The sequence below is a fragment of the Diadema antillarum genome, unplaced genomic scaffold, assembly GCF_040938485.1.
Source record: "Diadema antillarum isolate AM-2024a unplaced genomic scaffold, OU_Dant_1.0 seq00000586_RagTag, whole genome shotgun sequence".
NCBI lineage: Eukaryota > Metazoa > Echinodermata > Echinoidea > Diadematoida > Diadematidae > Diadema > Diadema antillarum.
In genome coordinates this window covers 217,312-234,078 of record NW_027271520.1, presented here as the reverse complement: position 1 = coordinate 234,078, position 16,767 = coordinate 217,312, and the positions used below count along the sequence as shown (strand labels likewise).

The window sequence follows — 16,767 nt, the reverse complement described above, 5'->3', positions numbered from 1 at the left end:
TTACCATCATCATTTCTATTATTATCATTACAGTGCAGTAGTAGTAGTAGTATATAGCTAGTATAGGTACAGTATTACTAAACAACATGCACATAAACAGCCACACGGAAATCGCTTAGAACACCTGTTAGCAAAAACAATTCAGAAACAATTCAGATTCATTGATACGTGAAATCTGTTTTGAAGTACGTGTTCATTTGAAGAAGATACCCGCATGCAACGTTGTGGAGTTCATCGCCTTTAAATAGAATAATTCACTTTAATACTTACTGTAGTTGTGTGATCTTCAGAAGATGTCTATGTAGTTGAAGTAAATTCGCCTGTAGCGGCGAGAATTATGTTTGTGAAGATTTTACTACACGTTATAATTGTGGTCTTCTATTTTTGGGAATACTGAATGACCTTATTGATACTTCTATCAATGTATTGCTTTCTTCAGTCAAGTTGTTCACAAGGTTATATTGTTCTCTACTCGGCTATTATCGAAGCCAGAATGGTAATCGCTTCCAAAGGATGATTTACGGTACGTTGTCCAAAGACCATGGGAATGTGCGAGTCAGAATACGTTTTGTGTGTCAAGGGTCCCATTGAAATAACACATGCACACACACAATCATCTACTAGTAATCCCTACCGAGCTATTTATTAGTGCGTGTGTGCGAGAGAGCAGCAGGCCACCCGATTGCAGGCCAGCGAACCCGGACGATGTGTAATACGATGTGCGCAGCGCTGAAGCCAGCACGACCGACCGACCGCGTGTGTGTACTGACTTGTACAGACATAATACGATTCACACGAGGTAAGGCCACCTGACGAAGCCGATCCGTGTCAGAGGCGTTAGTGTGGGCATATCGCCATAATTTTTCTGGTTGTGGAGATCCCAGCAACCCCAAATTCCTGCTGATCAAAGTTCAAGGTATAGTCTTCCTCTGCAGCCTAGCAGAATATAAAAATGTTAAATATTGTGGTTTTAAAGACGAAGTTTACGAACTCCACAAAGTTGGTGTTTGGACGTCATGCGGTTGGATATGTGTTCGCTGTTATACTCAGTACATGTTAGTGTGTGTGAAGGATTCCGTCTGATCTGTGTGTGCTCGCAACTAGTTTGACATCGTAAGTAGACTGCAGAAATTGGTCCTGTGAACTTTAGCGATGAGTCGTTCATTTTGTCAGTTTTGGGCTGTCTTTTGACACAAACCGAGTAGTTAACGTTCGACTACATACTGTATGGTAATTTTGTGCACATGTTGTGTTGGATAAGTGTCTTACAAGGCAGTTTTTGGAGTTTTTCAGAGTCGTGAAAGTTGTAATCTTGTATAGATATGAGAAGAGTCGTGACGTAGTTGGAACGGGGGTCTGCCCAGCCAGTCGGCTGTGCTGTGTTGTGTGGGGGAGCAACCTGTTGACCTAAAGCACGCTTTCCGAGGAAAGGTTAATTTGCATAGCTCACGGCTCACGGAGATGGGGCGAATTTCGCTCCGGCGCGGTTTATTCGTCGACATCAAGATACTGTGAGTAGGAAAGAAGTAGAGATGAGCTTACAGTTGTGTCTCAAATTGTTGTAGCTACCCAGGGAAGAAAATTCTGACTTCTGTATGACCCCTATCTTATGTTCATCATAACTGCATGCACATTTCAGTGGGACAGTAGAACCTGTCTACCTTGATCCAAGTGTATGCTATGCCTATTACGAGGTACCCTGACCATGACAAGCTGTGTCTTGAAAAGATGGGAAGAAACCATTCTGCTGTCTTCATAGATCTATTGATGAAATAATATTCTTCTCTTTCTTTGAGCGTGCTAGTACAGGGGCGGATCCAGAAATGCTGTTTAAAGGGCAGGTTCCTTAACAAAATTAAAGGGGGAGGGGCACATGCCCCCCATTTTTTCTTTTTATTTTGTTTTAACAAAAAAAGAGGGAGCGTGCGCCCGGTACGCCCCCCTATGGATCCGCCACTGTAATATCTTGCTGATACTTTGTTGCCTTGTGAGCATCAAAATCTGATGTTGAATGCACAGCTAGAAACATGATTCAGCTACAGTGAATGTTGTTCAGATGTGATTTTTATAAGTATAATGTTGAGGACATTGCCAATGATCTGATGCCCAGTGATGAAAGCGCGAGGAAACTTTAGACGAGAAAGTTGATGGAAGAGTGAAATCTCGACAATGAGATGTCAGCATCATCCTGAATTAGTATGACTGAACTTGCTTATGGCTGAATGTTATTTGTTTTGTTTTTGTTTTTTGCTGTCACCTGATTGTAATTTGTGATTATGGTCTCCTTGGAATTTGTGCTTTGTTTACTGTCATGATGAAGGAAACAACAGTGGTCAGCAGTTAGCAAGTTGTGAGGAGCATCAAATTTAAAGATTAGATGTTGGAATTCTTGCCAAAAGTGTATTTTGACCAGTCCCAGACGTCCAGTATTTTGTTGCCATGCTTAAAATGCACATTGTACACTCCCAGACCCCCAGTCTGTTTAAAGTTGCTTTTTGTTTGATGACAAGATCAGGAAAAGAAGTTAAAGTGTGTGAAAGCAAATTATTATTAACAGAAATCTTTGTTTACTCATGGTAACTGCATATAGTCATACATTAGCATTTTATGGCTATGATATGCTCAAGACGAGAGTCGAATTACCCAGCTAAAATAAAAATAAAGTCCCCACATTTTTGCTGCCAATTCTCTTGCCAATTCTCTCAAGTAAAAAAAAAAAAAAAAAAATTAATAATAAAAATCAAGGATTCACATTTCTGCCCATCAATTCTGTTGACAAATTGGCTTACAAACAAATGAAACAAGAAAGTATCCCAATTTGCTGGAATTATGCTCCAAAAAAGCCAAATTACAGCCTACGCCTAGCATAAAGCTACAGATGTGTTAAAGAGCCCAAAATTATACCAGAAAGCATAATTACTGTGCCAACTCTGGCAACATTGGGTAGGACAACCAGAACACAAAATATCTTCAAACAATACTTTGGTACATGTATGAATAGAATACTGTGGAATATTTTGCAGCAAAGTCTAAATAAAGTGCAAGAGATGCATAGAGTCTATGACTGACAGCCTTGGGGTGAGTGTTTGAAGCACAACTTTTCTTTTTTCTTTTTTTTTCCACTCGGTTTATCTCACTCCCCCCCCCCCCCCCCCCCCCCCCCCCCCTTTGGAAGGCAAAATGAAGTGACGGATCCGTTAAAGTTCACATGTCCTTCTTCAGGGGCGGATCCAGAAATTTCGTGAAGGGGAGGGGCCTTTACAAAATTAAAGGGTTAGGGCGAATGAGCCCCCTTTTTTTCTTTTTATTTCTTTTGTTTAGAAAAAAAAATAAATAGGGGGCGTGCACCCGATGCCCCCCCCCCCCCTGGATCCGCCACTGTTCTCTATGAGCCAGAAAAACATGCATCAAGAACTTAGATGCAGTACGGAGCATGCTCTACATTAGCTTGCTAATAGACCTGTAAGCTGCTGTTCACATGGTCAGCTACAATTCATTGTGTGCCCAAGACAAATGATGGGGATGCAGGTAAGGCCCACAAGTAAAACATGCGCCTTGTATGTGTGTGTGCATTGTTCTACTGTGCACGCCTTCCTTGCGGTCATGATGCTCTCCCGAGCACACAACAAATTATCAATTCATATTCAAGTGCTATCGGGTGTGAATGTGTCTGCATGTGAAGCACACCTTCGATCACTGCTGCTAATGTGCATTAAACAGGCTGTGTTGTGAATGATAGTGCTTTTCAACAATGACATGTGTACATCTATTGGTTTAATTGCAGAAGGGGGCTTTTTACTTGTATCTTTCGTTTTGGTCTAAACATGAAAATCAAATCTCAGTCTGAAACCAGATCAAAGTGAATCATCGTGAAAGGGATTTGAAGAGTCATCAAAAATTATTACAGAAAGGCTCTTTACCTTCTAGGTCTTAAAGATAATATAAAGTTTTGGTACCTCAAAAGTTTTTCTGAGTTTCCTTGTCTTAGTTTGTGTTTCAGGTTAAAGTACCTTTCATAAAAAACACTGTTAGACTTTCTCGCTCCCAAATGCTCTCATGTCTTAGTAATCATACAATAATGGTTTCGTACAATACGTGTACATTGATTATCGCGGTACCGCGTAGAGTCAAACTAACGGCTCGTTCGAATTTTTCAGAGCCCGCTCTGCTCTGGTACGAAACCATTATTGCATGATTACTAAGACATGAGAGCACTGTGGGGCGAGTAAGTCTCACAGTGTTACAGGTAGTTATATGAAAGGTACTTTAACCTGAAACACAAACTAAGACAAGGAAACTCAGGGAAACTTTTGAGGTACCAAAACTTCATATTATATTTAATGGATGCATATATTTAGCTTTTCATACTCATTAAAATGTATGTTCACATTAGCTTTGATCATGACTGAGCTGTCCGGTCTATGCGCACAATGTCTAAGCACTGTACGAGTACGTGGTCTGTAAATAATTTTGTAAATTATGAATTGAAATAATTATCTAATTCACCTGTAATGCACCACCATGTCAGTTTCATTTCTGTTGGTATGCTATTTGAATACAAACAGGCTGCCCACCCGCTTTGTAAGATTGTCAGCAAGCTTTTTTACAGTGTTGCATCAAAGAGCTAGTCACAAACAGTACAATGTACAAATTTGTACATGTACAGTGTAAAACTATCCTATCGTGCACTAAGCACAAGTGGTTCAGTTAGCGTGACAAGTCCTACCTCCCTGGTGTGACCACAAGCTTTCAGTCACAAGGTCCCTGGATGGAGTCTGCTGGAATTGCTCGGTAGTGAACTGCTTGCCGGCAAGGAAGAAATGCCAACTGTTACCTTTTCTTTTCTTCTTTTTTTTTTTGCAATACTACAGTCAAGTAATTACTCAAAATACTGCAGATTTCTTAGAAAAATTATGTTTTCTTCTCAAAATTTTGCTACTACACTTCTCTATCGTAAAAAAAAAAAAAATAGCTACTGTTTTCTGCCAAAAAATACGCTTTTCCAGCCATCAAAATACCGCAGTGCCATTTTACAAGGTTGGCATAGCCCTTTGGAGTTGTCTTAAATTTGAAGCTCTCAAGATTCAATGGGTGCTTAAACATTTTGATTGCTTCCTTTGTGACAATGTTCAGGTATATCTACTATAATAATCCCCATATCAATGAAGATATCACTGTATATTTTCTTCAAATTTGACATTAGAATTTTAAAGCTCAGCATTCTATCATAGTATTGTACAGTGTAATGAGTTTATCACATCACATCCAAAACTTGAATGGACTATTACAGATGACCTTAAGATGACCTGTGGGACTCAAAGGGGACATCTGCAGCCATTTCAAAACTTTATGTACTGTACATGCACTGTACATGTGTCTACCTCTTAATGTAAAATTTGCATGATGTGCCTAGTCTTACGATCAGACTAGTGACCTCATGAATATTTGGGGGAGGGGCAGCCTTGTGCTCAGAATGTCCACTCTCTTTGGAGATTCGCCTTGGTGAAGAATAAATAGCACTTGAGTATAGTATAGGTGGTAGGCCTAACATATTACTCCTCTGATATGCTGTGTGATATGAGCACTATGACATGCATTAGAAAAAACAACAACAACAATAACAACAAGTGTCTGGAAGCCAGACTAAGTTTTTTCAGGACATTCAGAACATTATGCAAAGACGCAAATATTCAAATGTGAATGAGGCACCTCATAAACATAACAACAGCAACACCAATATTCAGTTGGGTTGTGTGGACCAATTTGCAGGTATTGTGCTTTATTGGTTGATACCAAGCCAGTGATTGAAAGCTGTCTTTCTGTATGTAAATATTGTAGGATAGGATTTTTAGTGAGAGTAATGACTTGTGTACATAATATGTGTAAAATTTGGTGAAGCAAGAGCTGTTGCATTTTCAGCCAAAAAAAAAAAAAAATCTTAAAGTAAATATTGTGACATTTATAAAATGAAGAAAGTGAAACTAACCCCCCCCCCAAAAAAAAATAAGAAAGAGGAAAGAAACAAAACAAAACAAAACACACATTAGCCACAAACAAGAAAATTGCAAGAGTAACATCTAGATGCATGCTAATTTTCAAACAGGTCAGTGCAAATATGCATGCACTACAGATGTTGCAGATTTAGGGAGTAACAGAAAGTGTCAGTGTGTTGTGGATTAAAGATTCCTGTTTTTATTCGTGGAACCATTTTTTATTTTTAACATTCTTTCCCCCCATCTCTAAAAGCAAGTGTGATCTGTGCGAGCTGCACTTGTGACATGCAAGAATTTCCATGCCCAACTGGCAGAGTTAACCTTTGACCCTGTATCCAGGATAGCTCTTCTAGGCATCTTCCTCCCGCCCCTCCCCCCCCCCTTTTCTATCTCGGTAATGTCAGTGAAGCAAAGTGGTGATGGATCACCTGTTAGAGTGGGTTAGAAATGTGAAACGACAGCACAGAGGAATTGAAGAACTTGGTGCTTTCTTCTCTTCTGTAGTCGCCGAAGATAGGAACATCACTCAGTGACCCAGCAAGCCTTATATTACCGTTTGATTATCTTTTTTGATGGTAAATGCAAAAAAATAAAATAAAAAAGGAAGCATAATACCCCTATTCAGATTTAAAACACTGTCGAACATTAAACTTAGGTTGACCAGATTTTTTTTTTTTTTTTTTGGGGGGGGGGGGATGGGGGCTTCCAAAATAAGAAAAGATGGTTCAATGGGTTATGCAAAATTAGTCAGGTGCATTGTGCATAAATCAATTGCTGTTCATGTATAAGCTGAACTTTTAAGCCCTTTTTACACTTGTGTTTCTTAACCCCTTTTTACACTTGTGTTTCCTAACCCCATACTTTCTCTGACCCAGGACTATCGTGAGTCCCGTACCAATTTTTCAACTTTTTTTACTCGCCAATAAATCCCATACTACACTGTAAGCTCTTGTCCTGGGCTAAGGAGAAAACTGACCTTTTTACACTCGTATTTCTTAGTCCTGTACTTTCCAAACCATATGATTATTCATGATTACGCTGTGCACTGTACAAGTGCACGCACACACCGGCACCACTTGATTACCTCGTTTCTGATTGGTCAGTGGGGGTCGTACTTCGTCTCCGTCGCTTAGCCCCGGATTGTTTTTTCGTTCTGTTTACACTTGCTTGCTTGGCACCGCAATTGCGGTGCTAACCCTGCTATTTTGCAGGGCCAGATAGTACGGGATTGGCGGTGGGGCTAGCCCACTTTGGCAAAAACAAGTGTCGTAAACAGAAAGTGGGCTAAGGAAAGTCCGGTACCAACGGTGGGACTAAGGCCCCCCCCCCACCCCCCCCCCCCCCCCAGCCCCACTGTTGGTACGGGACTAAGCAAAAATTTGCGAGTGTAAAAAGCTCTTTAGTGTTAAGTATTTTTGTGAATCGCTACTTGTCAGAAATTTGCTCATGTTGTTCATTTTATGGTTTTGAGGGTCTAGTAATTGTTCTGATCTAGTAATCATGAAATAAAGAATAATGCATAACAGATGACAATACTAGTACTAGATAGTTTTACATGGGATTCGCTGTACATTAATCTACATTGTAGTAGTGTGTTCTGGTATTGGATGTACTGTACTAGCATATTATGCCCCAAATACCAAGACGTCATTACCCATGCAGCTTGCTACAACCATGGAGGTACAAAACCATGCTACAACTGTAGACCTGCAGATACTGTAGATGCTGGTTGCATTGTTTTTGAGCATTTTCATGTTCGTACATTATTATTTTTGTGGTTCAAAGGTGATTTGCACAATTCGCAAAAATGAAACAACGCTGAAAATTTCAGCTCAAACATTATTGTTCGGCACACTTAATCCCCCCCCCCCCCCCCCCCCCCCCCCCCCCCCGTTATGGTTGAAGTAGACATTAATAGGAAACCAAACTGAACAGGTGTAGAAAGTCGTATATAGTACATGTACATGAAATTTGAATAATTATTATCATTATGATTATTTAGTCTTATTTATACAGGGTTACTACTTCAGTAATCTGAGCACTCTTCTCAGTGGGCGGTGTTCGTATCAGAAAGAGTCTAATACAAATACAACTACAATACAACAAAATGGAAAAAATTAGAATTTAGGAAGTGCTAATGAATATTACTTCTAACATGTCTTAGATGTTACCGCTCATAAGAACTTGTTTACTAGGTGAAATATGTATGCTTGTGGGTAATCCATTCCAGAAGGCCACTTCAGAAAAGGAAAATGCCTTTCTTCTACTCTCCAAACTGACTTTGGGTAATATGAGTCCATTACTGTAAAACCAGCAATGTTCGTGTGCATTTTAATTTTGCGAATTTCGCGAGAGCTAAGACTCACAATATTACAAAGCATGCGGATGTTCCTGTCTGTAATACTGTATTGAATATGCATTGAATGCCAGTGGCAATTTGCGAACAATTTCATGCTGCAAAAAAGGCTGTCAGCTTCAATTTTGCAGAAAATTGTATGCCCGAAAATATCTTGCTTTACATTTTTTTTTGAGAATTTCTTGTTCTGTAGCCATGTGTTCATCTGCACTGATGATAAATGAGGTAATTTTTTTCTGTGACTTTGATGATCTCTTGATGTACGTCATGTACAGTGTACAGCTGTATTAAAAAGGGTGTACAATGTACCATGTACAAATGTACTACAATTGTTATCATATCTGACTGTTATTTACATTTTTGTTTCAATGGAGGCTGGATGATTTTTGTGGGTATTTTGTCTAAAGTCAGTTTGACTTTACCAATGCTCAGAAGCTAGCCCATGTTTATCTTTTCAAGTTCAAACATGAGATCAGACTTAACAGAGTGGTGTGAAGATATTAAAGGACAAGTTCACCTTCTTAAACATAAGGATTGAGAGAATGTAGCAATATTAGTAGAACACATCATTGAAAGTTTGAGGAAAATCAGACAATCCGTTCATGAATTTTTGAAGTTTTTGTGCAGTAACCGCTGGATGAGAAGACTATTGCAGTGTATGAATAACTTAGATGCAGGGTGGTCCACAAGGGGTTTTAGCATGTCGCTGCAACATGCTAAAATTCTTGTGCAACATCCTAAAAAGCCAGCAACATGCTATGCAACATCCTTAAGAATTTGCAACAAGCTCAAAGCAAAAGTATTAAAAAATGTGCAAAACACGTGCATAACATAAGAAACATCAAACTACCAGGTACTTTAGATATTTGTGTGCAAAACATGAGAGAGAACATTGAATGTAAGCAGCACAAAGAGAGATAAGCAGCAAAATATTGCGTACTACGTACTCATCGTGTGCGCTCCGCGCATATTCAATTTCTGCAATATTCTCAGATTCTGAGCTTGCAACATGCTAAAATTTCAAGTTGTGGACCACCCTGAGATGTCACATGCGTACAACAATGTAAGGAAAATATAAAGAGAATTTCACAAAATTCCATCTTTTGAAAAAAAGTACACATTCCCCTGACTCGTTACCGACAAATGTTATGGGTAATATTATTTCCCCTGCCTTTAGAAAGAGGCAAGTCAAGTGCTCTTTTATTATGCGAAAAAAGTGAAAATATGTTGAATTTTCTTTTACATTTTCTTTATATTGTTGTACGCATATGACTCACAAGCTGTAGTAGTCTCCTCATCCAGCGGTTCCAACACAAAAATTTTAAAAATTCATAACTTTTGCATCGATTGTTCAATTTTCCTCAAACTTTCACTGATGTGTTCTACTAATATTGTTGCATTCTCTCAATCCTTATGTTTATGAAGGTGAACTTGTCCTTTAATATATTGTGAGAGTGAAGAGGAGGAAATTGAGGAAATATGATGTTTACACAGTATAGTCACAATACACAAGAAACGCTTCTCCATTCTATTGTATAAGGCTTTCATTTCGTTTTTTCCTCTTCTTGATTAATACCTATTATGGACGAACATTATTTTTTCGGTACTTTGCTCCTAATCACCAACAAAATATTTCTAACATTACCCCTCATGCAAAGTACGAGAAATACATTTGTATGGGTGCTGAGTGGATTGCCATTACACTGGGTACTTTCAACATTTCAGTGTTTTTTATTTCTCTTTATTAATACAAGATAATGGAAGAATGTTGCAGTTATTCTGTCTTTACTCTGTATATGATGCAGTACATGTATTTTATTCCCAAAGTACCAACTAAAATTTAGATATTTTGTGGAATTATCATTCATTTGTTTTTCTATTTTCCCCCTTCATGGTGGGTTACTAAAAATTCATGAAAGTGATTAAAAGTGCTTTATTCAAGAAGATATGTTGTGTTAATCATCTAATCACAATCAGTAAATAAATGCTATACTGTAACACATGATATTTCCGCGGCATGAAATTTTCGCGAATTGGAGCCGACGGCCTTTTTTGCGAGTTGCCTCTAACATTCAGTGCGTATAATATAGTGTGGACAAGAACTTTCACGTGCACTTTAATTTTGCGAATCTTGGCTCTCGCAAAATCAAGATGCACGCGAACATTCCTCGTTTTACAGTACATCCAGTTAATCTCGTAATTCAATTATTTGGTTTATTTTTTTAAATTTTTTTTTTCTCTCTCTTTGTGATTATGGTACCAAACCAGATGCTAATGATTTAGGTCCTGGTGCTATAGTAGCAGCATAAGCTCAATAGCAGCAGCCCTAGCTGTATAAATACCACTGCACTGTGCATTATTAGTCCACAGACTAAAATACAATGTAAGTAGTCATGGGCCGAGTTTGTGGATTAAAATGATCTAAACCTGAATTACTGACCAAAATTATAATAAGGTTTTTGGAAATATTGTGAAAATATATAGTTATGTACAAAATCATAACCATAACCTTGGATATGGTGGTATTTTTTTTTTAATTATTACTATGGCAGCTGCTAAGACACTGAACAATCAGTGCTTTATAAAATGAAGGGCAATATGTTAATCAGTGGCAGTTCCAGTTTGAAGAGGAATCGATCAAAACATTTGCAATTACATATTTATTGTATTTTATCAACTATGTCTAGAATCAAACCAATAAATGTCTTCACTGCTATCATTACTTTTATGTAAGTAATGCACATATAAATGGTAGTGTACTGCCACACCATGAGATAGCAGCATGTGGTAGACAACATACACCTATTGTATGAATTGCAGTACATACAGTTGTATGTGCATGTACTGTATCAACATTGTTATCAAGAATGGAAAGGTAATACCCAAGGAATATTGGAATTGAGCACACTATCACTGTATACCAACACATAATTTTTTGCAGGTGTACAAGTGTAGCTTGGTTGGTGTCAGCATGTGCTTTGCAGCAAAGACTGGGTACTGTAGATATGAAACCAGCCCCCCAAACACTCCAGGAAGTGAACCAGGGCACTTTGTTAAAACTCATTAAAACACTTCCTGGTCCAAGTGTTTTCAGAGCATTATGCTCGCAGAGAGCCATTTTACCGAAAGCACAGCTACATAGACTTGCTCGCATGAGGGAGATTCTGTTTTGCCTCTTCTAAGAATGCTCTGTGCCTTAAATTTTCTCTCTCTTTGTTTCTGTCTCTTTCTCTGATACACACACACATACACACACACACACACACACATACGTGTGCACACCCAAGAACTGTTGAATATCATTTGTGATCAGTGGGTTTCTCTAGGATTGATTTGATAGATCTTTATGCTACATTGTATGTATTCCCATCACTGCTTGTGATCTCCGACAAACACAATTGCCCATTTATAGCTGATTGTGGAAATTTGTGTTTTCTTCCCTAAAATTGCATGCATTTGTGGTAGGTGCCTCATGTTATACGCGCCAGTAGGATCGGGTGTGTTTGGATGGAGAGTCATGATTAGCCAATAAGTGACACGATCTGCCATGATGTGATCTCCCATTCAGAGTTAGTATGATCCAATAGAATTGCCCCTATTGAGTCCATGATTTAGTCCATATCTTACACAGTCATTATGATTAACATCCTTGATTTGGGACCATCTGGTACGTGCAGATACACTGCAGTATGTGCCAGTGCGGCCATCATGCAATATTTTGCATGCATTTTAATTTTGAGAATTTTGTGAGAGCCAAGATTTGCGAAATTAAAATGCATGCAAAAGTTCTTGTCCACACTAGATACATTGAATGCCAGTGCAATATCGCGCAAATTTCATGCCACAAAAAAGGCCGCCGGCTCCAGTTCCTGAAATTTCATGCCATGAAAGCTTCTTTCTTTACACTTAGTTAAAGGGATGGTACAGTATTGGTGGAGATGAGAATTGGGCTTTTAACTTTTTGTGAGATACCAAGAAAACACTTATGATATAGTACAGAGCATACCATTTTAAGAGGAATTCAAAGTTTATTTGATGAAAATCGGGTTTGGAATGACTGAAACATCCAAAAACAAAGTAAAACAAAGCGCTCATAATAAAGTGTGGGTCCCACACATTTCAAAATCAGTTGCCATCAAATAAATGTTGAATTCCTCATAGAATCACATGCTCTTTCATAATTCATAAGAGGTTTCTCATTATCTCACCAAAAAATGTTAGAAACCTGAAATTAGGTCTTGACCAAAACTATACAATCCCTTTAATATGTTTTATAGTGACCAAGTGAGAAAAAAAAAATCCAAACTCGATGCAGGGTCGCCAAAGAACTTGTGATGACTAATAAGAAGGACAACCCTTGCTCGTTTGACATGAATTGACCGGAAAAAAAATCATATTTTCATCATAGAGGAAAAAGTCAAGAAAATGGGTATTTAGATACTTGACCAAATATGAAAAGTATAAATGATGACTATTTAACTACACTGTATCTGGAATGGAATGATTTGGCCGCTTTTTTGATAATTGATTTTGCCAGTCACGTGAGGGTAATGTTGTTTGCAGAATTTCTTGTTTGTCTGGCTTACATTAGTATATGTACCATGAAGTGTCCCTAATGGCACATTTTATGGGAATACATTCTTTCTCTGTTTGTTGGTCGTGCTGCACTCGATAGCATCCTCTGAATCAGGAAGCTTACTTTCTCATGCATTCGAGAACAACAAATGGAAAATTATTATAATATTTCATTCCTACTTGTCTCATACAGCAGGCGTATTGGTATCTCCAGGTGTATGCTCTTTGGAGCAATGCCAGGCAGTGTGAAAAAAAAATTAATTGTGTGATAAGTTTGTTTTTGTAGATTATCTGGAATATTTTTGTCTTTCCTGTACAGTGCAATGTGCATCATCTTGTATGCCAAGTATTAAAAGTGCAACTGATAACACATACATGATACGGTATAGTGGCAAAATATAATGAAATATTGACTGTCTTGTGTTGTTTCACGCATACTCTTTCAGAATTATAGATATCAGAAGGAAATTTCACTTTTTGTATTATCTGCAACAGTCTCAAAGTCTCTGATAAGTCTTTATATCAAAAAGTTGGCATGGTCCTATAGATAGCATCGTTTTGTTTTTTTTTTGCATTTCTCAGGCTTCTGCTCCGCGCTCGTAATCAATCGCAAGTCTTCCATTGGTGGTTAATCATGGGTAAGCCGAAGTTGAAGGCGGGTAGGAACGCCGTGGAGAAGATGACGCGGCGTCCCCGAAAGAACGTGCTGAAAATCAAGATGGGCTCCACCGACAGAAAGAGGATTCGAAACGGCAAGCTCAGCAAGGCCCTCGACTCCATCAACGATCCCGACTACGTGGCCGAGACAGAGAGCATCGGCAGCGACAGCGTGGAGCTCTCGGATGATCTCCTCAACCAGATCGAAGAGGTATTGATTGTCAGTAGAACGTACAACGTAGGGCATCCAGCGATTTCAAATACTGTTTAAAGCTGTTATTTTCCCTTACAGACATTTCCGAGGGATGTTGGTTTTGCAAATTGACACCGATGCTATAATGAATGCGCTATTATGTGCTATTATCACAGCGCATGGCGACATTTTTGCGTAGCGTTAATTTCGCGATCCAACTGTGATTCGTGAAATTAATGAAAATTAAACCATCGTGAAAATAACAGCTTGTACAGTCCAATGTACAATGAATGTTGGTTTCCATGCACGTATTCCAAGCTTTTGAAATGCAGACTAAATAGTGAACAAAATTATGTTCATTTTATCATGTTGTTTTCAGTAATGACTGTTTTCTTTTGAAAAAAAAAAGGAAATTGCTTCTTTTTAAAAAAAATTAAAAGCAACATTTTGTCCAGTCCTTAGTTTTGCATACTAGTAAATGGGACTTCATTCATGCAATAGTCCATATTACTTCAGAAGACTGTTTTAACAATTCCTCTGGCATACCTTAAGATATCTCAGTTTGTGCATAAAATCTGACGTTATATTTTGCAGGATGAAAATTAACAAAGTCTGAAATGTTTACTTGGGTTTCTTGAAAGGATTGTCATATTTTCCTCAAATTTCACTTTTATGTGTTCTGCTGTATTGATGCATTTACTCAGTCTGTATTTGAGTATCATTCCCCTTCAAGTGATATGTGTTAAATTTGGTTGAAATGCACCATATGACCAAAAATTTGATGCATACAGACATCAGTAACTTTTTTTTTTGTTTCTGTTATTAATCTTGTTAATATTACATTTTCGCTTCGTCTACCTATTTATGTATTTTTGCTCATTTTACAACAGATTGAGATGGAGGACGCTGATAACAGCAAAATTGAAGATTCTGGGCGGGGCTTTGAGAAACTCTCTACCTCCAAGAAACTGCAGACCATGAAGCGCAACCCAAAGACCGGTCAGTATGAGTGCCCCTACTGTGTGTTCTGCTCCCCGTACTACAGCGCGGTAGCCAGCCACACCCTGATCCACACGGGGGAGAAACCGTTCCGCTGCAAAATCTGCGGCTACCGCGCCCGGCAGCGCGGCCACGTGGTGGTGCACATGCAGATGCACGAAGAGCTGAAGCCCTACAAGTGCGTCAAGTGCGACTACTCCACTACCCAGCCGTCCCATCTCCGCATCCACATGCGTGTCCATGCCGACCAGGAGGACAACGATGAGGAGAATGGTGGGGAGGGCAGCTCCTATATCAAGGAGCAGCTGGCATCCCTCAAAGAGCAGATGAAGAGCGAGGAGGAGAAGATGCAGCTGTTCTCGTGCGACCAGTGTGAGTACGTCACCAAGCGCAAACACAACCTCATACAGCACCTGGCGGTGCACACCGGTGCCAAGCCGTACAAGTGCGATCTCTGCGACTACTCCTCAAGCCAGAAGGGCCACCTCAACGTCCACATCCGCACCCACACCAAGGAGAAACCCTTCAAGTGCCCCAAGTGCCCGTTCGCCTCCACCGTGCCAAAGTCTCTCCGTGAGCACCTGCAGATGCATTACGGACAGCGCCCTCTCAAGTGCCCTTATTGCTCTTTCTCTTCCAGTCAGGCTTTCTCCATCAAGCGCCACATTGCCCTGCACGAGGAGGTCAAGACGTATGCCTGCAAGTTCTGCAAGTACAAGACTACGGTCGAAGAGGATTTCAACGCCCACCGTGCCATTCACACTCAAACTGCTTCTTACAAGTGCAACTACTGTCCCTATGAGTCGCCCTTCAAGCACATCTTTGACACCCATGTGCTGACCCACACAGAAGCTCTGGGAATCACCCAGGAAAATCGTGTCCCCAAGCCCAACATTCCATCCATGCGAGCCCGGCAGGGGGTGAAGAACCGCCTGCGCAATACCCGCAGGTCCGAACACGCCGAGACCCCCGCCAAGAAGCCCGAGCCGGGGCACGCCGAGATCCCCGCCAAGAAGCCAGAACCTGGAAGCCTGCACGTGGTAGCCTCTGCATCCTCAACTCCAGCCAAGCAGCCCAAGGCAAGTCCGGTCCCCGCCACGGAACCCGACGAATTAACCGTGGACATTGATGACGACGATGATGACGACTATAACAGTGAAGATGGCAACCCCAAGCAGGTTAAAGCCATCAGAAAACAGACCTCACCCACCCCAGAGGACACGGCCCGTACCGTCTCCACCTCCATGCAGACCATGCCGCCTCCTTCCCCGGAGCCGCCAGCGACGCCTTCTTTCTCCGACAAAGCGGTGCCGTCCATCGACGAGATCTCCACGCCAACCCCTACCCCAGAGGACACCCACTCTCAGCCAGACATCAACGGGAACCACGAAGAGGTCCTTGAACAAGACTCCGTGATGGAGATTGAGATCGAGAACCCCATGGACAAGCTCTTCACCTGTGAGTACTGTGATCGCGAATTAGTCGGTCAGGAGGACTGGCGGCGACATGTATCGCGCCACTTCATGGAGTGGCCGGAGATTAACTGATCTCTCCCCCGTCTCAGGCAAGTCAGTCACATGACCATCTTCCTGCATGAAGTCTGGGTGAAATATTTGCAGAATATTTTGTTTGTCAGGTGTGGACAGTACAGTGCCTTATGAAGTAGTATTACAGTCGATTGAACAACAAGCCTTCCATAAACTTTCAGGATGTTGAAACAGCTGTTTCTTTGTCTTTCCCCATAGTGAGATCTTTAGTATCTGACATTTGTTAATGCTGGATTAAGTAGAATATGCGGAGACCTAAGCCTTCCAATAAAATCTGTGTGTCATCCATATTTTCTTCTTCTTAGCAGGATATGCAGATTGCAGATGTGTGCAAATATACTGACAAGATCACTGACTTTTCAATATGAAATATCCTTCACTGACAATGAAAGTTATCTGTTTATTTGTTTTTATTGTTGGGTGAAGAAAAACAAATGTCCTTTTTTG

The 16,767-nt window shown here is 40.1% G+C and overlaps 1 protein-coding gene across 1 annotated transcript; it reads left to right on the top strand.

Annotated features, from left to right (window-relative positions):
• Window positions 1–803: 803 nt before the first annotated feature.
• Window positions 804–16,320, top strand: LOC139735605 (uncharacterized). Its single transcript, XM_071646362.1, has 3 exons — window positions 804–916; window positions 13,507–13,792; window positions 14,665–16,320. The coding sequence occupies exons 2-3, from the start codon at window positions 13,559–13,561 to the stop codon at window positions 16,318–16,320; spliced, it is 1,890 nt and encodes a 629-aa protein (XP_071502463.1). The 5' UTR covers window positions 804–916; window positions 13,507–13,558.
• Window positions 16,321–16,767: the final 447 nt, after the last annotated feature.

What these genes read in the sequence shown, in the direction of transcription:
- LOC139735605 (XM_071646362.1), top strand. Translation starts at nt 13,559, where the DNA reads ATGGGTAAGCCGAAGTTGAAGGCGGGTAGGAACGCCGTGGAGAAGATG. An exon ending in TCCTCAACCAGATCGAAGAG is followed by an intron (nt 13,793 to 14,664) that starts GTATTGATTGTC and finishes ATTTTACAACAG; the next exon opens with ATTGAGATGGAGGACGCTGA.